This window comes from Lepidochelys kempii, chromosome 1 (assembly GCF_965140285.1).
Source record: "Lepidochelys kempii isolate rLepKem1 chromosome 1, rLepKem1.hap1, whole genome shotgun sequence".
NCBI classification, from domain to species: domain Eukaryota; kingdom Metazoa; phylum Chordata; order Testudines; family Cheloniidae; genus Lepidochelys; species Lepidochelys kempii.
Window position 1 is genome coordinate 282,769,664 of NC_136380.1, and position 22,629 is coordinate 282,792,292.

Genomic DNA, 22,629 nt, shown 5'->3' on the forward strand with positions numbered 1-22,629 from the left:
CCTTGCCAGCATCAAGAGGTCCTTGGGTCATACTCTGTGTTTTGGAGTCTAGGAAAGTACCTATAAACTTTATGGTTTGGGATGGAATCAACTGAGATTTCTTTAGGTTGAGTTTCACTCCTAAATCTGAAAACAGGCACAGAATCAATCTTACTGAGTTGGAAACCTGCTGGACTGATTTGCCTCAGACTAACCAATTATCAAGATATGGGCACAAATACCCTGATGATGTAAATGAGCAATAATCACTTATGGGCACTTTGTAAAAACTCAAGGTGCAATCAAGTGACCAAACAAGAAAACCTTGAACTGATAATGGTCCTTTAGTACTGCAAAGCAGAGAAAGTTTCAGAATGATGGGTGTATTGCCACATGAAAATAAGCATCTTGCAAGTTGAGGGTACTAAACAAGTCCATAAGATCTAATGCGGGTGTGATGGATGCCAGGGTCACCATGCAAAGCTTTGGATTGGACATATAACTGTTGAGGAGCCTGAGATCTAGAATAGGTTGCCACCCTCCCTTTTTCTTTGGTATCATAAAGTAAGCAGACTAAAATCCTTTTCCTCTGAAGGCAAGTGGTATCAGCTATATGGCACCCAACTCCAATAGAGATTATATCTCTTGGTGCATGAAACTTATTTGAAACTGGTCCCTGAAGAGAGATGGGGAGCCTATCAGGTGTATGATATAGAATTGTAGGGCATAAGCTTATTGAATGACCTGCAAGACCTAACAGTCTGATGTTATTGTGGCTCAGGTATCCCTGAAGAAAGAAAGGTGGGAACCAAAAGGGGGAAGGGAGATATAGATCCACAGATCTGTTCAGTATTTTCCTTATTACTGTGGTAGATCAGCATCTGACTGGGGTCTCAGATTTTTCAGTTAAAAAGAGCCTCAGTCCATGTTCTCTGGACCTTTGTGTGCGGTCTTAAAAGCACTTGAGATAGCACACTATGAGATTCCCCTGAACAAAAAAGGCAATGGTTGTCTTCATCCATGAGCAGAATGACTTTCCTGCAGGAAGGCCAGAACTTGAAGCCTGATGAGCAGGCCCTCAGCATCAAATCTGAAATTGACACTCCCAGAATTTGAAACCTGCAAACAGGGCTCAGCCTGAAACTGACAAAGTAATTGACTAACCTCACAGACCACTATAAACTAGCTGTCTTTTTTTTAAAAAAAGTTGTCAATGACAAGGCAACTAATAACTACATTAAAAGATTAATAATTTGTAACAGTAACTAACTGAACAAGGACACAGTCTTCCCACTTACCTTTGAAGGGCAGTTAGAAGGAACCGAGGGTGAATGGGTCGCACTGCCTCCTTTATGCCTGGGCATGTCAGCATGAAAGGTGCCTGCACAACCCCTACTGGACACTGCTATTTGAACTTCCAAACCTCTGTGCCAAGGGAACTGACACAGTACATGGGAGCCACTTTATTTTCTACTGAATGCATCCGATGCAGTGAGCTGTAGCTCACAAAAGCTTATGCTCAAATAAATTGGATAGTCTCTAAGGTGCCACAAGTACTCCTTTTCTTTTTGCGAATACAGACTAACACGGCTGCTACTCTGAAACCTGTCATTATGCAAGGCACTACATTTAGCAGTATGGAATGGAAATCTATCAACTTCATGAAAAAACTCGTACAGATACAGACACCATCTTCCTTTCCAAACGCAAACAGATGGACATCGTACCAAAAGGACTGAAGGTAAAAAATCCATTACAATCTACATACCTCACAGACTATGCTGACAGCTTGTGCCACACGCTCTCAAAGAAACTGTGGAACCACCTGATCAACATCCTCTACAGCAAACAGGGAAAGATTAAGAATGAGCTCTCAGAACTGGATACTCTCATAAGAAACCAACCTTCCACACAAACTTCCTCGTGGCTGGACTTTACAAAAGTTAGACAAGCCATTTACAAAACACTCTCTGCTTCTCTACAAAAGAAAAAGGACACTAAACTATCTAAACTACTACATGCCACAAGGGGCCACACCAATGATTCCCTTAGCCCACCCAGCAATAATGTTAATCTATCCAACTATATTCTTAGCTCAACAGAAGAATCTTGGGGCCTCTCCTTCTGCCCCTCCACCCCCACGAACATGATACAGTTCTGTGGTGACCTAGAATCCTATTTTCGACATCTTCGACTCACGGAATATTTCCAACACACCTCTGAACAACATACTAATCCACAGAGACCTTCCTACCAACACTACAAAAAGAAGGATTCTGGGTGGACTCCTCCTGAAGGTTGAGCCAGACTGGACTTCTACATAGAGTGCTTCTGCCGACGTGCACGGGCTGAAATTGTGGAAAAGCAGCATCACTTGCCCCATAACCTCAGCCATGCAGAACACAATGCCATCCACAGCTTAGAAACAACTCTGACATCATAATCAAAAAGGCTGACAAAGGAGGTTCTGTCGTCATCATGAATAGGTCGGAATATGAACAAGAGGCTGCTAGGCAGCTCTCCAACACCACTTTCTACAAGCCATTACCCTCTGATCCCACTGAGGGTTACCAAAAGAAACTACACCATTTGCTCAAGAAACTCCCTGAAAAAGCACAAGAACAAATCCGCACAGACACACCCCTAGAACCCCAACCTGGGGTATTCTATCTGCTACCCAAGATCCATAAACCTGGAAATCCTGGACACCCCATCATCTCAGGCATTGGCACCCTGACAGCAGGATTGTCTGGCTATGTAGACTCGCTCCTCAGGCCCTACGCTACCAGCACTCCCAGCTATCTTCGAGACTGTCAAGGTTCGTCCCCCACTCTGAACTCTAGGGTACAGATGGGGACCTGCATGAAAAACCTCCTAAGCTTATCTTTACCAGCTTAGGTCAAAACTTCCCCAAGGTACAAAATATTCCACTCTTTGTCCTTGGATTGGCCGCTACCACCACCAAACTAATACTGGTTACTGGGGAAGAGCTGTTTGGACACGTCTTTCCCCCCAAAATACTTCCCAAAACCTTGCACCCCACTTCCTGGACAAGGTTTGGTAAAAAGCCTCACCAATTTGCCTAGGTGACTACAGACCCAGACCCTTGGATCTTAAGAACAATGAACAATCCTCCCAACACTTGCATCCCCCCTTTCCTGGGAAATGTTGGATAAAAAGCCTCACCAATTTGCATAGGTGACCACAGACCCAAACCCTTGGATCTGAGAACAATGAAAAAGCATTCAGCTTTCTTACAAGAAGACTTTTAATAAAAATAGAAGTAAATAGAAATAAAGAAATCCCCTCTGTAAAATCAGGATGGTAGATACCTTCCAGGGTAATTAGATTCAAAACACAGAGAACCCCTCTAGGCAAAACCTGAAGTTACAAAAAAGATACACAGACAGAAATAGTTATTCTATTCAGCACAATTCTTTTCTCAGCCATTTGAAGAAATCATAATCTAACACATACCTAGCTAGATTACTTACTAAAAGTTCGAAGACTCCATTCCTGGTCTATCCCCGGCAAAGGCAGCATAAAGACAGACACACAGACCCTTTGTTTCTCTCCCTCCTCCCAGCTTTTGAAAGTATCTTGTCTCCTCATTGGTCATTTTGGTCAGGTGCCAGCGAGGTTACCTTTAGCTTCTTAACGCTTTATAGGTGAGAGGAGCTTTCCCCTGGCCAGGAGGGATTTCAAAGGGGTTTATCCTTCCCTTTATATTTATGACAGAGACACCACTGACTTCCTGAGGAAACTACAATCCATCGGTGATCTTCCTGAAAACACCATCCTGGCCACTATGGATGTAGAAGCCCTCTACACCAACATTCCACACAAAGATGGACTACAAGCCGTCAAGAACACTATCCCCGATAATGTCACGGCAAACCTGGTGGCTGAATTTTGTGACTTTGTCCTCACCCATAACTATTTCACATTTGGGGACAATGTATACCTTCAAATCAGCGGCACTGCTATGGGTACCCGCATTGCCCCACAGTATGCCAACATTTTTATGGCTGACTTAGAACAACGCTTCCTCAGCTCTCGTCCCCTAATGCCCCTACTCTACTTGCGCTATATTGATGACATCTTCATCATCTGGACCCATGGAAAAGAAGCCCTTGAGGAATTCCACCATGATTTCAACAATTTCCATCCCAGCATCAACCTCAGCCTGGACCAGTCCACACAAGAGATCCACTTTCTGGACACTACGGTGCTAATAAGCGATGGTCACATAAACACCACCCTATACCGGAAACCTACCGACCGCTATTCCTACCTACATACCTCCACCTTTCACCCAGATCACACCACACGATCCATTGTCTACAGCCAAGCTCTACGATACAACCACATTTGCTCCAACCCCTCAGACAGAGACGAACACCTACAAGATCTCTATCAAGCATTCTTACAACTACAATACCCACCTGCTGAAGTGAAAAAAACAGATTGACAGAGCCAGAAGAGTACCCAGAAGTCACCTACCACAGGACAGGCCCAACAAAGAAAATAACAGAACGCCACTAGCCATCACCTTCAGCCCCCAACTAAAACCTCTCCAACGCATCATCAAGGATCTACAACCTATCCTGAAGGATGACCCATCACTCTCACAGATCTTGGGAGACAGGCCAGTCCTTGCTTACAGACAGCCCCCAACCTGAAACAAATACTCACCAGCAACCACATACCACACAACAGAACCACTAACCCAGGAACCTATCCTCGCAACAAAGCCCGTTGCCAACTGTGTCCACATATCTAGTCAGGGGACACCATCATAGGGCCTAATCACATCAGCAACACTATCAGAGGCTCGTTCACCTGCACATCTACCAATGTGATATATGCCATCATGTGCCAGCAATGCCCCTCTGCCATGTACATTGGTCAAACTGGACAGTCTCTACGTAAAAGAATAAATGGACACAAATCAGATGTCAAGAATTATAACATTCATAAACCAGTCGGAGAACTCTTCAATCTCTCTGGTCACTCGATTACAGCCCTAAAAGTCGCAATATTACAACAAAAAGACTTCAAAAACAGACTCCAACGAGAGACTGCTGAATTGGTATTAATTTGCAAACTGGATACAACTAACTTAGGCTTGAATAGAGACTGGGAATGGATGGGTCATTACACAAAGTAGAACTATTTCCCCTTGTTTATTCTCCCCCCACCCACTGTTCCTCAGACATTCTTGTTAACTGCTGGAAATGGCCCACCTTGATTGTCACTACAAAAGGTTTTCTTCCCCCCACCCCCTGCTGGTATTAGCTTATCTTAAGTGATCATTCTCCTTACAGCGTGTATGATAACACCCATTGTTTCATGTTCTCTGAGTATATAAATCTCCCCACTGCATTTTCCACTGAATGCATCTGATGAAGAGAGCTGTAGCTCACAAAAGCTTATGCTCAAATAAATTTGTTAGTCTCTAAGGTGCCACAAGTACTCCTTTTCTTTTTGCGAATACAGACTAACACGGCTGCTACTCTGAAACCAGGCACAGGAAGAAGAAACTATGGTTATGAAGCCTTGGTGGCTTCTTGAGAGATCTTTATTTTTATTGAGCTGTGAATATTCTGCTACCAGCCATTGCTACAACCCACCTTCCCTAAAAGCTCAGGGTATATTATTAAAACAGCAAGAAATGAAGGTTATTCACCTTTAACTGGAGTTCAAGGTGTACTCTGCATATTCCCACTCATGGATGTGATGACGGTGCAGCTCTCACATTGGAATCTTTTGACAGAAGTGCCTGTCGCAGTGCTCCTGCAACCACTCTTGCCCCCTCCCCTCACTGTTCATGAATGTTCTGAGTGCGAGTAACCTTCGTTTCTTGACTGAGCGTCCTCTGCACATCTCTGACTCATGGGATAGTTTGACCAGCAATTCTCCTCTTTGGGGAAGGTGGAACATGGAGTCTTAATTAGAGAGAGATTGAAGTACTGTTTTGCCAAACTGAGCATCCAATTTGAACACTCAAGGCTTGTCTATATGGAAACTAAGCATGCAAGAATCTAGGACTGTAAATCTACAACACCCTACCTTGCCATGTACTAACTGGCCAGGTGGACCCTGCTACCGCACATGAAACTTCCTTAGTGTGTTTTGTTGTTTTAAAGTACATTACAGAACTTTTAGCATGTGGTAGCAGGGTCCACATGAACAGTTAGTGTGCTGTATTTACACCATGATCTTCCATGCACTAAGCCTCATGTGTAGACAAACCTTAAGCCCAAATAGAAGCGTTGTGTACACGAATATCTGGAGCTTCATGTTACAGAAATCGGGAGAGTGGTAAGTGTAATGCACTGAAGGCATCCTATTGAGGTCACCTTGGCCCTAGTGGAATGGGACCAAAATCCTTCAGGGATAGAAATAGATGTCAATATATAAGCCTCTTGTGTACACAATCATTTTGATAATGTTTGAAAAGAGATTGTTTGACATTTTGTATAATCAGCATAAAATATGAAAAGATTTGGAGACTTTCTGAATTGTTTAGTCCCATTCAAATAACAAACTTAAAGCCCTTTTTGCATTTAAAATATGCAACCTATTTTCACCTGCATGTCCATGCAGTCTTATGGGAGGGAGCAATACTGACAGATTAGTAACTTAGTCAATACTTTAGGTAGGAACCTGGGATGGGGACATAGGACAACCTTATCTTTATGGAATACAGTAAATGGCAGACAAGCCTTAAGGGCTTTCAGTGCAGCCTCTCTAAAACAGGAAGTGTAATTCTGTTTTTGGATGGAGAACCAAGGACGTCAAAGATGCGGCAAGAGACATCTCCTCTACTATTACCAAGGGAATTTTCAGAGTAGTTGTCAGCTATTTCATGAAATACTGCGTCCTCTAACAAAGACGCAATTCCCATATTTTTATCCAGAGATTTCGGGTCTTCCAGTCTGTTTCTTTATGTTCTTCGACCACCCCAGGTTCATCCTCTTCTGAGAGCATGTCTGATGCAATAGTTGGGGATTGCTCTCTTTCCCTATGAACTGCAGACAGATCCATGAGCTTTGGATTCAATGAATGAAATCTTCCCAAAGCTCTCAAAAGAAAAATGGATATGCTGTCATTCTTGGTAATGCCTGGGAGAGGGCCAATAGGGCCATCCAACTCACGGTGGGTGCCAATCCAGCCAACAGTCCATTGCTATTCAATCTCACATTATCTGCTACAGCATGCATCTTTTCCACATGTTTGTTCAGCAATATATCTTCCCTTAAGAAAAGGACAATGTGGCAATTGAGTGGGTTAATCTCTGATTCCAAGTCTGACAACAGATCCGATTTCTGATCCAAGCATGATAGTAAAGGAGAGATTAGAAGTAGTAGCATTTTACTGGAAGGGGAGCATTAGGTGGCAGGAGAGGTGGTGAGAGACAATAGCTCCTCTGTCCTTCACTTCTCTGGAGGGGAAGTAGTATTATGTGGATCCAAAGAAGCTCCTCTCTCTCATGTCTTTATCAGTCCCCTCCAGATCCAAGGTAAGACAGGGCTAAGGATTTTTACAGTGGATTTGAACTACCACTGTTATAGGAGATTGCTGAGCAGGCTTGAACTGAGTCTGATCTGTGGGACCACACATTAACTGCCAACTGCACTAGATGTTCAGGATCCCTCTTTCTCAATTTAGGATCAATGATCTGGGATTAAAAGACACTGGATCCACCAATTTCCTCAAGTATCTTTTGAATCATTCTTACACACCGAGTCTCCCCTGAACCCGAGTTCCTGGATTTGAGGGAGGTTGCTCCTACAAAATGGCTCCGCTTACAGAGGCCGTCACCAATGGAGTCTCTCTGCTTTTCAATTTCAGGCACAAAGATCCGAGATCCTTTTTAGATACCACAGGGTTCTTGGAGCTTGGAACCAAAGAAAGGTCGCACTTCTTGAAGCCAGGACTCTTGACTTTCAGACCCAGCATCTGATCCCAACGGCAGAACTGAAGCTCCACTTAACAACTAACTAGAAAACCTTAAGAAACAAAACCCAATACTAAAACTAAATAACTATTTACACTATAATCTAATCTAAAATGTAAGATAAAAGCATAACAAGCCACTGTTCAAGATAAGGATCTTGGCCACTGGCCCCGAATGGTTCCCGATCCACTAGCTGCGGAGGTTGGAAGAACTACAGTAACCACAGCACCAGGCCCCCTTTTATAGCCTCACCTGTTGTGACATTATCCCGGGTAAAATCTGGACCGATAACAGCTGTGTCCTCTCAGTTCTCCAGCCTAGGATGCCTTTTACACTGCTTTGCTGTGAGAGCAACCACTGCTGCCTAGCTCACACACAGCCTCCAGCATGTCAATTACTCCCAGTTATACTCCGAGTGCTACAGCCAGCCACCCTTTATTTACACTGCAAAGTAACACCAGCAAATCCCCAGTCCCAGACCTCCTCCCAGAAGCGTGTCTTGTATTGCTCAGCACTCTCCTGGACAATACAAGCTCATATAAAGTCCATCATTTTATTAATTGAAAATTATATGCATAAATCTGTTACCCCAAATGGAGCTTCCCAAATACTTCAATCCAAACACACTGGTCTAAATAAAACAAAAATACAAGTCTATTCACTTATACCTTCTGTAGTTATTACAAGTAATGAAGCATAAAAGTCAGAATTGGTTACAAGAAAATAAAAGTAAATTGCAACTAATGCCTAACTTAACAAACTAGTGTAAATTCAAAACAAATGTCTCTCTCAGCACATGTTTTAGCAGCCTTACTGGCTGAAAAATGAAGGAAATAGCTTTGGACAGGGAGGGGATCAATCAGGATCCCTCCCCCAGTCCAAAGCTATTTCTTTTATTCTTCAGGTGTTGTGGATGCCATGGGTAGAGAGACAGAAGGAATCAATTGGGGTGTCTCCTCTCTCCTCTTTATAGCTCTCTCTCTTCTTTGAGAAACATCTCCAGCTGAGGTTCAGAAGACGGAAAGTCTGTGTGGATGGGAACCCAGCTGTTTCTTTGTCAAGATATAAATTTTACCCACATCCTCTTTCCTGCCAAAGAATAGCTATTTAATCAGGTGACAGTCCATTTAATTTTGCTGACACCTGACTGAGGCATTGGCTAACCTTTTGTCTCTGGGGAACTGATTTGTGGCTGCTCCCCCCAGACTTGGAACAAGTCTAGCAATGCCATACAAAGGAATCTTACAACTTTACATGCAATGTTGCTACACATATTTTACCAGGACAATAATGATCAGTAAATTATGAGTTTTCACATGATACCTCACAAGGCATACTTTGTATGAAATTTATCATAATTTTGTAAAAGGGGTGAACACAGGGGTACAGACGGTCATACCCTCAGAGCATTCAGGAGCACTAAGAACAGAGGATGTGAGAGTGCTCCAATCAGCACTGCTATGAAAAGGTTCCACCATCAAAGCAACACCAGTGGCACAACCCATGAGTGGGAATATTCTGAGAAAACTGAAAGAAGAATAAATAATTTAGATAGAAATATGCTTTCCAATATTTTTACTGATAGCGATAAAAAGAGAGCTGAAGGGTGGCAACATTCTTTCACAGAAAAATGGAGTTTGCCATACTAAACTATTCCAATGGTCCACATAATTAGTATCCTGCCTTCAACAGTGGCCAACACTAGTCAGATGTCTGAATCACTAGGTTATTTGCTTTGTCCAAGATATAAATTAGTGGAATACCCTGACTCCCATTTACAATAGGTGTCTCACCTGTGAAATTCATGGCCTACTGAAACTAAAGATACTCAGCCAGTCTCATCATTTAAGGACAGAGTAAAGAAATCTCAGGGTACTTCTACATTGGAAAAAAACCAATCAACCAACCAAAACATGGCAGTGAGTCTCAGAGCTGGGCTCAAGCAACTCAGGCTAGTACTACAGAACTAAAAATAGCAGTGAAGACATTACCGCTAGCGCTAGAGACCAAGCCCCTTCACTGGGTTCCAGAGCCAGGGCTCTTGCCCTAGCAGGAACATCTAATGCTCCCATTTTTATTAAGAAGAAAAGGAGTAACTTGTGGCACCTTAGAGACTAACAAATTTATTTGAGCATATGCTTTCGTGAGCTACAGCTCACTTCATTGGATGCATTTCAGTGGAAAATATAGTGGGGAGATTTACATATTTTTTATTTTTATTGTAGCATGAGCCCTGCAAGCCCAAGTCAGTTGAGTCAGGCTGTTAGACTCACTACCACAATGGGGTTTTTTTGCAGTGTGGACATACCTTATAATTATATTTATTATCATTATATATAATTATATAATTAATTGTTCCTTATCATTGTTAATAACTGAAAATTACATTATTAGTAGTATTATTATTTGTAGCGCACCCAGAGACATTGTTGTGATGAAGGCAATACAAGTTGTTGATGATGATTTCACCAGCAAACCTAATACTAGCTAGTGGCTGATCTGATAGACGTAATCACTGCAACATCATTTATTTGCCTACTGTTTTGCAACTGCACAATGTATCTTTGGGCATTGAGTCCAGAAGTACAGATTTTGAGACTTCCACTACTATAAAAACACTAACTAGTCCAGTAATAAGGCATATTAATGGTTAAGCCAGTTAAGGAACGAATAATTTCAGTACATTTGCAATATCCAGTAAAACCACTGATTACTGTGAAACTTGTAAGTCAGCCAGGCTCCAGGATGGGAAAGTTACATTTCCATACTAAAAGGGTATAAACTACAGCAGCAACTCTATAGTAAAATGAGATGGTATTTTTAATCCTGGGTATCAATTATCACCATCTAGGTCAGTATCTGATATTTTTAACATGTTTTCAAATGCTGTCCAATCATGTATCACTGTTCACGTCTTCTGTATAAAACAAAGAGCTTGGATCCTTTTTTGTGCTTCCAACCCCATAGCACTGGTGCAAACACGATGGATTCTGATTTTAAATAGCTAGTGGAAAATTCTCCAAGTTGAGGGGAACTTCTCGTCAACAAAGCTAGCAGAGCTGGCTCCTGAGCCAGCCATCTTTTGATTCCCATCTATGTGACAACGCAGAGATGGGGCTGCTAGGTACACAGTTTACCTTTCCCCTGCTACTCCCCATTGGTTTAAGGACCCTCTAAAACCTAAGCTGTTGTAACATGTCTGGACCAGGCACATATAACATCATAACTGGCTCCCTGATGGCCCCTTTTCCCCTCCACAGTGCTAAGAAGAGCTCAGATAAAAGGGAAAATTGAGCCTCAAATATTTAGTAGGCAAGAAAGCATGAAAGTCTCTGAGAAAGGGGTTAAGTTGCTATTATTATAGTAATTTAAAGAGTAACAAATTTACAAGCTGTACAATTAACTTTTAAAAACACTCTATAGAAGAAAAAAATATCGAGTTCCACACATGCACACACATTTTAAACAGTAATCTTCCACCCCCACCCTTATCCCTCCCTGCACTGTTTCTTTGTAACCATTCACATTTCTTTCATGCCTTCAGATTCAACTATTGATATGGCAGTATGTATCCAGCTAGTGTAAGAGATGTATAGTACACTCCACCATTTCTGTACCTTTTACAGGTGTGTAAGAGCCTCTTCTTGAATGGCCTTAAGATGTGAAAATTGGGGTATTATAAAAATTACCTCTGTATAGTTATAAAACCCTAATAAGACACTCAAGGAAGCAATCACATAGAACCAGGAGCCACAGAAGCATTTGTCATTGATATCATTGACTCTTAATATTCATTTTTAACTAATGTTAATAATGGTTATTTACCACACCCTCAACATAATAGGAAATGGCTCAACTCCACTGTGAATATGTATGCCTACTGAGATTTTCTGAACGCAATGCAAATCATGAAATAATTATTTAAATAGCTCACGTTTCTCCCTCCTAAATATAAGAAATATTTTTCACCTGCACAGCTTTACAGGTTTACTTTTAAAATAAAACAAATATGAGGCTGCATGCTTTAAGTTTTATTATGCTAACATGGTATTTCTGATTACAATTATAGTCATGCGATCATTTAAAATGACATTCCAGAGTTGTGTTTTGAGGGGACTATAAACACTACAAAAATCAAAACAAAACACACTTTCAGGGTTGTCCAAAGCCCCCACCTTGCAAATTTCCTTTGTTTACTGGAACAGGGGTGATATAGAGGTAAGGAGCAGGGTGCCTGTCAGTCCCATAATCTCCCCTTCAATGTGTGCAAGGATCTGGGGGCCCTTGCCTCACTGGTTGTCTGAGCCCGTCTCTCAGCCTGCCATGTGGAAGATGGGATCTGGGGGTCCTTTCTCTTTGGGGAGCCCCTCTCCTTCCCCGCCAGTACATGCATTGGGACAGATGCCCCTGTCCCTCTGGGAGGGATCTGAGCTCCTCTCCCTGCCTCCCGGTATGCACAGGGATCAGGGGAGTCCTGCCAATATAAAGGGTCTGAGCCCCTCTTTCTCTGCCCTCTGTGCATCTGAGGGACCGTACCCCTCTGGTGGGGATCTGATCTCCTCTCCCTGGCCTCCCATGTAAGCTGGCACTGGCCCTACTGACACAACCATATCTTATTCCTGCACAATGACCAATAGTAGCCAAAGCTTATTAAAAAATTGTTTCCCCCAGAAAATATAAAACTTTCCCTCTTTACATTAAGAAAAATAGGCAATCTCAGCCTCCCCATCTACCTCCAAAAAGTCAGTGTTCACAAAGAATTAAATATTGGCTGGCTACAGTTCACTAAAGAAATTACCCAGGCTACATCCACCCTCCAGCACTTACAGCAGCGCAGCTGTGCCACTACAGAGTGTGTGGTGGAGATGCTCTAAGCTGACGGGAGAACTCTCTCCTGTCAGCTTAATAACTCCTGCCTCCATGAGAGGCAGTAGCTATGTTAGCCAGAGAAGCTCTCCCACTGACATAGTGCTGTCTAACTGGTTTTTAGGTCTGTATAACTTATGTCACTCAGGGGTGTGAGCAACGTAAGTTATATCGAAGCAACCTGTAGACAAGGTCTCAATCACATGCAAGTGTAAATTTGTTAGTCTCTAAGGTGCCACAAGGACGACTAGTTGTTTTTGCTGATACAGACTAACACGGCTACAACTCTGAAACCTGTAAAAGAATAACGTTTCAATTCATTTACCATGTCAACTAAAGTACAAGTGAGGTTATCTTCACTGTGTTGCAGAAAAGATGTTGCATTGTTGTCACATGGAGATAAACAAAAATAACCACAGCAGTTCAGCAAGCCAAAAAGGCTCAGTGTACTCTCATATTTTCTCTCATACCACTCACAACACAACTCTATATTGTACTGCATGCACTCCGATATTATAATTATGAAAATCATATAAGCACCCAAACTGCAGGAGAAACAACCAGCCTCCCTCTCCACTTTCTGCATTGTGTATTAATATAAAATAATAACTGCTTCATATTTGAGATAATCTGTTTTTTATGTAATTTAGCACCTATATAAAAAATACTTATCCCAGTGATTCATTCGTACAATGATTAATTGCTACTGTGCTGATTGGCAACCAATTTACAGTTTTATGGCAGTGTTGAAATTGTAGATTTAAAGGTGATCAGGCGAATCCCACCTGTGCGCCAATGGTCTAAGCACCTAAAATCACATAAGCATTTTGTAATTGTGTATGATCCACTCCATCTAGTAATTTATTTGTATTTTAAAACATAAGGAACACCATAAATAGAAAGAAAAACTAATTTCGGAAAGCATTTAATCTCTTCTCCATCATCCACCCAAGCAATAATCTAAATCTCAAAACTCTGCATAAATGCTTCTGTATATTTTCATACAGTGTGCGTAAATTTCCCTCAAAAGCATTTTTTTCAATTCATTTTTCAAATCATGTACTATAATCCACCAGCCCAGGATTGCTGTTTCTGAGGATACAAAAAATAAATTATTCATTCAAAGTTTATGCAACTAAAACAAAGAGATTTTACTGTCATTCCACTAATGGAGATATTGACAAATTTAAAACTGCAAAAAAATGCACTTACTGTGTAGCTTTGACAATGTCCCATGTGCTGTAATCATCAATGTGGCTTTTCCGTCCAAGAGAATCACTGTATCCATGGTTATAATGACTTTGGGGCTTGATTTCCTACAAAATGGAAATCTGCTATTAGGACATGAGATTTAGGTTTACTGCTAGAATTCTTAAAATATTTGTAACTGAACAGCATTTATTTTGAAATATTTCCATATGAATACAAAAATACTATATCCAGTTGAACATAGAATAAAATCAGTTAAATCTGGCCAGGATACATGATCAAAACTTTTTAAATGTTGTGAAATGTACCACTGTATTCTTTAATAAATACATTTCAAGACCTTAGTTTTAGGTCTCATCCAAGAGATGGCACACCTGCAGCAGTGCAGTATCACCAAATCCCATGCTGCAGGCATTCATTCAGTACTGTTTTAGAAGACAGAGTGCCTCCTCAACCGTAATGGCCATCTTTACAAGTATGTAAAATATGACACCTTATAGCTTTTGAATTATATATCAACACAATCAAAAATGAGTATCAAATGTATGATTGTTTACTTTTTGTCTTGAATTCTGTAACTGTACGCTGTTGAACAGCTGCCATATTTTACCCCACAGATGATGCCTATTATATGCGTAGTAGTAAAGTGCTTTTGGGATAATTACTACTATGGTGACTATAACCTAGTTTTTATATTTTATTGTAGCTCTCTGATCATAACTAGGAGCTTATCAACTGGGCAACAGAAATCACATTTGAAGACTCTGAGACACACAAAATACCCTACTAACATGAAATGAGTTCCCTTCTTTTGTTATAGACCTAATGGAAGGGAAAAGAAAAAACAAACAGGAAACATCCTCATCTTACTTCAATTGGGGGGGAGGAGTGAGAGTGAAATAGGGATGTAAATATTGATTAAAAAAGTTAACCAGTTAAACAATTAAAATTATATAGTTTAACAGGTTAACCGAGGTTGCTCCAGCTGGTCTGGTGCAGGGCAGCCAGGGCTGGGGGTCCTGCTGCCCCGGCCCGGCCAGGGGTCCCACCATCCCGGCACAGCTGGGGTTGCTCCGGCCAGCACAGCCAGGGCCAAGGTCACTCTGGCCAGGCTGAGGACCCGCTGGCACGGCCAGGGCTGGGGTCCCGCCAGCCAGTGCTGCCAGGGCTGGGGGCCGCAGTCCCGCCGGCCCGGCACGGCTGGGGTTGCTCCATCCAGCACAGCTAGGGTCAGGGTCGCTCCGGCCGGGCTGACGCAGCCAGGGCTTGGGTCCCACCAGGACAGATGGGGCTGGAATCGCTTCAGCTGGCTGGGCCTGGGGTCCCACCAGCCCGTCCGGCACTTCACGGCGGGAGTCACTCCAGCCAGCCAGCCCGGCCTCGCCACCAGGGCTAGAGTCCCTCTGGCCAGTGCAGGGCTGCCGGGGTTAACGGTTAAGGTCGGTTAACAGTAAGCCTAATACTTACCGGTTATCCTTTTACCTCCCTAGAATGAAAGTGAAAGAATGAGAATGAGTGAGAGAATGTGTGTGTGTGTAGACAGCTATTCTCAAGTATATAAAAACATATGACCTTACAAAAATTGGATCTACCAAAAGAGTTAAGAGGTCTAGGCTTCAAAGCAAAAATGGCCTAGTCTGTTCATTGTACAGCCTTGATTTAGCACATACATTTCCTAAGTCAGGGACCATGTTTTCCTCTGAGGTATAGCGCTCAAATTGTCAACGTGCAAGTAACTGTCAGCTGCAGAGTCTCTCAACCATTAATCGCTTTAGCTATATCATGCCACCTCCCTTTAAATAAGTTTTTTTTGTTCTCCATCATTACTATAGTGTTATCCTGGAGAGCACGAATTCACTCTCATCCTCATCAGCACATTAAATACAGATAAGCAAACAATCATACTTAGTAGTCCAAACCAAACAAAAAGACTGCTTTCCCCACTCTAAGTTATAATTTACATAAAATTTTAAAAGAAAGATTAAATGTCAGTTATTTCATTTAGAAATGTAGTTTACTACAACCTACAGTGCTGTAAAAGAATGGCTAAACAGCTAGATAATACAGAAGATGTGATTCTTTTCAGCAAGTCTGCAGGTATAATGGGCTCAATGCAGCAGAAAACAGGCTTCACAAATAACTTCAGCTATTTCCTATTCGGACAAGAAAGTACCTCTTCCTACAGCAGTTTAGGAATGTTATATTAATAATTTTGCAGCTGCTCCCTTCCTGGGGCAAAGTTTGTAATGGATGATTGTTTGCTCACTCACCACACTTCAATAGGTCCTGACATCCTATTCTTTCCAGCTAACTGAACATTTTGGAGGTCAGACAGTTAAATTAAGAGAGGAACTGTACAGCCTAAAAATTGTCTCTCCTAGCCCTCCTACCCCCCAAAAATGAATCAATGAGGTGACAAAGAGGGGAACCAGTGTTAGAAAGAACACATGTCCAACCTGCTTTAACAATAGTTTAACAATAAAAAGAAACTAATGACTCAATTTCCTCATTGTTAACCAGTAGCTAATAAAGCAGATTAGAAATGGACTACCGATCTCTTCTATTGAGTTTATGGGACAATGTTGTAAATGCCATACTTTAGCAAAATGGTAACCTCCAGCATCAGGCTCAGTTACTCATACTGTATCTTTAAACTTCTAAAGCAAAAAAAAATCATCTCAGTTTATTCATGGTGAAGTGCTTCTTTAACTTGTGACATTTCAGATTGTTGGGATGAATGCAGCTTTACTTAGCAATTTTTCTATTAATATTATCACTTGGTCTCCTTAGCAACACAGTCAATAGAATTTCACCCAGAAATTTCTGCACCAAGCCCAATAACCTAGGCTTGAACCAGAACATATCTTTTAGGAGATAAATGTCAGGAGAACTGGAGTGAAAATACAAAACAAATAAGTTCCCAATCCCATTTCCGTGAAAATGTATCCATGTGTCCCACCACAGGATCATAATACCTGCAGCAAAGTTTGCTGTTCTGCCTTGGTGGAAATGAGTCCCACTTGAGGTCACAACCCTGTTTTACTCAAGTACCTGGGATTCCCATGAAGCAAGACTCAGAAATCAAACATCGCAGAACATGAGTCAATTCACCCTGCAAGCAGAAATTTTCCAGTTTTGGTCTCTTTCTGGAGGTGAATGATTTGGAAAGTCTGAGCAAAAACTTTTCATGATCTCAGCATGATGGAAAACTTATTTTTTCCACATCAAAAATTATTGAAAGGGATTTTTTTTTAAAACAGGTCTATCACTGAAACAACTGGAGATTCAAAAATGAAATTTTACTTAGAAGTGTTTCTCTTTACAATGAAAATCCCTGAATTATTTAGTTATAAGCCTCTGGAAAAAAAAGCATTTTGCACATGTATGGTACAAGTGATACTACTTTTACCACACTTATTCATGAATATTCAGAGAGGATGAATATACAGAACTCCTTAACTTCATGGATTATTCCAAAACTGCAAGGGCAATTTCCAAAAGTTTTATGGTAATGCCAGATAGTGTTCCAGCCTAGCAGGTTACCAATGAAGTTGAAAGCAAAAATCAGTATCAACTTGTTCCAGCTCTGAGCTCGGGTTGCCAACATTCTAAAAACACACAAAACTGAACACCCTTGCCCCACCCACCACTCACTCCGTCCCCACTCCCTCTGTCACTCGCTCTCCCCCACCCTCACTCACTTTCACTGGGCTGGGGCAGGGGTGCAGGAGTGGGTGAGGGCTCTGGCTGAGGGTGCAGGCTCTGGGGTGGGGCTGGGTATGAAGGATTTGAGGTACAAGAGGGGGCTCCAGGATGGGGCTGAGGGGTTGGGAGTGCGGGAGGGGGTTCACGGTTGGGGTAGGGGGTTGAGGTGCGGGATGGGGTGCGGGCTCCAGCTGAGGGTGTGGGCTCTGGGGTGGGGCCAGGGATGAGGGATTGGGGTGCAGGAGGCGGTGCCAGGACTGGGAGAGAGTTTGGATGCAGGAGGGGGCTCAGGGCTGGGGTGCAGGCTCTAGGAAGGTGTGGGAGGGGGCTCAGAGCTCAGGCAGGGGGTTGGGGTGCAGGAGGGGACTCAGAGTTTTGGCACGGTGGGAGGGGAGGTTCAGGGTGTGGGCTACGGCCAGGCGGAGCTTACCTCAAGTGGCTCCCAGAAGCAGCCAGCATGTCCAGCTCCTAGGCAGAGGGGCCATGGGGCTCTATGTGCTGTCTGTGCTGACGGGCTCTGCCCCCACAGCTCCCATTGGCTGCGGTTCCCAGCCAATGGGAGCTGCGCAGCCAGTGCTTTGGGTGGGGGCAGTGAAGAGAGCCCCCTGGCCCCTGCACCTAAGAGCCGGACATGCCAGCCGCATCTGTGAGCCGTACGGAGCCAGGGCAGGCAGGGAGTTCTGCCTTCGCCCCACTGCGTCACCAATGGAACTTTTAGCAGCCCAGTCAGCACAGGGTCCCTTTTCGATCAGGCGTTCCAGTCAAAAACCGGACGCCTGGCAACCCTACTCTGGGCAATAAATTTATAGGACAAATACACGATAAGTGTGATAGGTCATGCAACCCACAGAAGGCTTGAAGGGGCCAGGTAGACCAATTAACTCCCCAGGCTGCATCTGGAGGAGGAGTCAGGGAGCAGGGATTGATTAAATGAAGCTCAGCTGGGCAAAAACAGGAGGGGTCTGTATAAAGGAGCTGAGAGCAGAAGGGGGCTGTAGTGAAGTAGTCTGCAATCACTCCCTGGGGGAAGGGAGGTGTGTTTGGGGCTAGAGATAGGTTGCCTGCAGTTACTCCCTTGGAGGAGGGAGCTTGGACTGGAGAACCAGAAAGGCAGGAAAGGGTAAAGGCAGCAAGGTATGGGGTACAGAAGACCTTGGCTGCTGAGAGGGCCCCTGAGCTGGAACCCAGAGTAAAGGGCAGTCCCAGGTTCCCCTACTAGCCACTGGGGAAGCAGTGCAGACCAGACAGTGGAGAGCAGACTGCCTGGGACAGTTCTCCTTGGAAGGCTTTGATATCCAGGAAGGGGAGGACCCCAGTGACATGGCTAGAGTGCCAAGTGACGAAGAGGAAGCTGCAACTCCTGGAGCAAGAGGAGCTGCAGGATGAGAGAAGATGGGTGGAGAGATATCCAGAGGAGGGTCTAGCACCTGGAAGGAGCTAATCGCCAGGAGCAGCCAGGAGGAGGCCCTAAAAGAGATACAAGGGGCACTAAAAGACAATATTTAAAACCTATACTCAAGAGTAACTCAAACCAAACCACACAAGATGATCTAAATTTATGTTTCTATAGAACTTCCTTGTTCCATAGGGCAAACAGTCCATAATGCTTGTGGGGGAAGGGGAGGGGAGAGATAGGGAAAGAGTAAGAGCTTAGTCACTATACTGTATGTCTAATGTTTGTTACACTTTTCAGATTAGTCAGAATGACAACATAACAAGAATACAACACCTTTGTTTCCTCAATGCCATTCTGAAGACAAAGGATATAAACCTGTAGAGAATCTACGAAATAAACTTGACCTTATGCTTACACTGGCAGTATTCGTTAGCAAACGCATCTGGTACCCAAATCATCAACACATGGAACGTGTTTTCCCATTTCACCGTCATACTACTTCAACATAGTTCAGTCCTTTCAACATTCCATTAGCCTGAAAGCTAAGCAGAAAAACTGGTTAAACTCTCTATATTCCAGTGCTATGCTGCCATCTATGCAAGACCCCTAATAATAGCAGCAGGGCACCTACTGCCAAAGCAAATGGGAACCAGGCATAGTACAGCTGTTGCTCTAGGTGTCTGGGAAGGGAGACACATTATGTCTGCAAAGGAGGAGGCAGCTTTGCAGAAATTCTCTCTTTGCAGTCTCAGAATAAATCAGGCTCTCTTATATGGAGGAACAGTGCTGAGAAAAAGTACCAAATATAGAAAGAGTTGTAAGATGCAAATCAAGGCCTAAAATAAAGTAAGACAAAATCCAAACATAAATGGCTGGATGTTGCCCTTTTTACTTTGAATTTGAAAGGTGATGCCATGCAAAGTTATCACAGTGCCAGTAACTGTATCAGCACTGTTCACCTACAGCTACACTAGGCAGTAAGGATTTTGCATACCACAAATCATAGTAATCAGAGCTTGAAAAGCTTACTGGATACATACTAATGTGAGGATAAACCAAGTAGAGAAAGGTTAGTACAAAAGATGACACTATAGAATTCCAGCACAGTACTCTAGTTCAGCCTATTTCTTGCCCTTTCTCAGATGCTTAGAGATGGACCATCTCTTTTTCCTATTCAAGCCTCCTAACTGCTGTAAAGCAGACATTAAGGCTGGAAAACTTCACTATTTCCCCAATCCCCTCCTGGATGTTACTTGGGGGGAGTCATGCAACTATGTAGCTTAAGTATTAAATCAGAGGGAAGAGTCTTCCCGACCTAGATATCACTTTCCACAGCACTTTAGTTTTCCATGGTAGCCTTTCCTTCAAATAATGACTACGCCAATTTTGCTTATTGTATAAAACCTGTCAGGATTATGGGCCTAAACTCACTATAATCTGTAAATAATCATTTAAACAACATGAATATTTTTTTAAGTGGTACATGTTTGCTGGTGAAGTTTTAAAGAAAGTCAAATCATTGGACTTATGGAAGCCCTGGAACAGAGTTGAAGTGCTAAATCAGCTTTTAGCAGTCAGTAGCACCTTCTGCAGGTCTAGAACGAATATTTTCTTCATTTCAGTTTATTCAATGAGTTCAGCTTAATGACTAGTTCAAAGCTGAGAAACTGACTGGAAGTTGAAAAAGCAGGAAAGCTTGTTTTCCTCTTCCAGTCTATGAATAAAAACTAGGTGTGAGAGAATGACAGCTACTACAGTGCCAAAGTCTTGAAGGTCAGGGTGACCAGAAACAGTTTAATTCACTAGCTTCAGCTTTAACAAATCAGTTCGTTTTAAATGCAAAATATGTTTTGATAAACTCACTTTTTCTTATATATCCAGCACATTTAAAGAAGTTCTATTTAACTAGTAAAATTAGTTAAAACTAACGCTGTTTTTATGCGTTTTAATTGAATTCCAATTTCCATCCAAATGCAGCTTGACACAATTTCATGAGTAATTCATCATCATCTAGTAAATGTTAGTACATGTAACATAAGAAAATGTAAAAGTTAAAAATGTGAATATATGATAGCTTAAATGTATGCGTGTATACACATATATATAGGTATACTGAGAGAGAGAGAGAGAGAGAGAATCATCCTGATTACCAGTCGTAACAAATTTAGTGTACTGTAAAGGCTATAGTTTTTGTAAATACACATTTTAATAGTTGCCAACTAGAGCAGTGTTTCCCAGACTTGGGACGCCACTTGTTCAGGGAAAGCCACTGGGGGGCCGGGCCAGTTTATTTACCTGCCACATCCGCAGGTTCAGCCGATCACAGCTTCTACTGGAAGCATGTCCTCTGGAATGGTGGCCAAAGCATGAAGGAGCATACAAATGTTTAGCATGTCGGGCACGTAAATACCTTGCAATGCCAGCTACACTCTTTCAAGTACGCAGTCCTAGCCCTGTTTTGTAGTTACAGATATTTCACTTACAGTACATTACTGCACCTGGTGCCACTAACATTAAGATGCCTCTATCCTTGTAACCATTTTCAGAACTGGACCTGTGCTAGGTCCTGCTTCTGAAGTCAAAATAGTTGGAACACAATATGGGGAGAAATGTGTAAGAGAAGGGGAGAACAGAAGTACTTGAGGACCCTCTTACTTTAAAATTTTATTTTATTTGCAGGCAATTTTTTAGCTACGTTCTTTGTGTAAAAAAAAGTGAACTGAATTAACAAAATTATGGATACAATCTAATTACATTATATATCTAAATATGAATAAATCTTTGCTGAACAGTAGTGATACTTCAAAAAACAGATTTCTCCAGTATAAAGTGTACAAAAATACGTATAAAAGAGACTTCTCACTAACCCTCCTCTAAGATTTGAGAGAGAGGAGAGGATTCTGCAGACCAATAAGATCAAATCAGCTGTAACCACATCATCTCCATACATAACTACTCTCTCTCGCTCTCAAAAAAAAAAAGCTTACTAAAATAAAAGGCATTGTAATGGCTAGTTTTCAGCTATTAAACCATTAAATCACATAAAGCGCATTGTCACAAATTTACTTTTTAGGTTTTTACACTTTTTTTGGTAATACAGTCATAGAAGCTAGAAAATTTGTTCCCCTGCCAGCACAGCCCTTTTCCATCTCCCAAACATTTTCTCATACTTTGAGAGATTATTTTAATATGGCTTTTTAAACTTAATTTTAAATTATTTCAATTTTAAAAGCACGGGATGTCAAAACACAGTATCTGTGCACCATCATATGGATTATGACCTTGACCCTGCAAGTGCCCCACACAGACAGACCCCTGAACCTGCCAAGAGCCCTGGGGAAGTTAATAGGAAGCTAACCAAATGAAGCGGCCTGTCAATCTGATTTGAGGATAATAAACCAAATTCATCCCAGGTGTCACTGAGTTAAATGGAGTTATATAAGGGTTGAGTCTGGCCCAATAAATTAGTCAGCTGTTTTTATTTATGGTGGAACGGAAGATTAAAGCATGT

At 42.3% G+C, this 22,629-nt stretch overlaps 1 protein-coding gene across 3 annotated transcripts in view; it reads right to left on the minus strand.

Annotated features, from left to right (window-relative positions):
* ZDHHC17 (zDHHC palmitoyltransferase 17) overlaps positions 1–22,629 on the minus strand; it is a 128,655-nt gene that overhangs the window by 93,446 nt on the left and 12,580 nt on the right. For 2 of the 3 annotated variants that reach the window (XM_073327711.2, XM_073327709.2), the window contains exon 2: positions 14,021–14,124. In XM_073327711.2, coding sequence (XP_073183812.1) covers positions 14,021–14,124 — 104 coding nt within the window. Of the gene's footprint in view, positions 1–14,020; positions 14,125–19,533; positions 19,661–22,629 lie in introns of all 3 variants that reach the window. The other variant, XM_073327710.2, reaches the window with a different exon arrangement.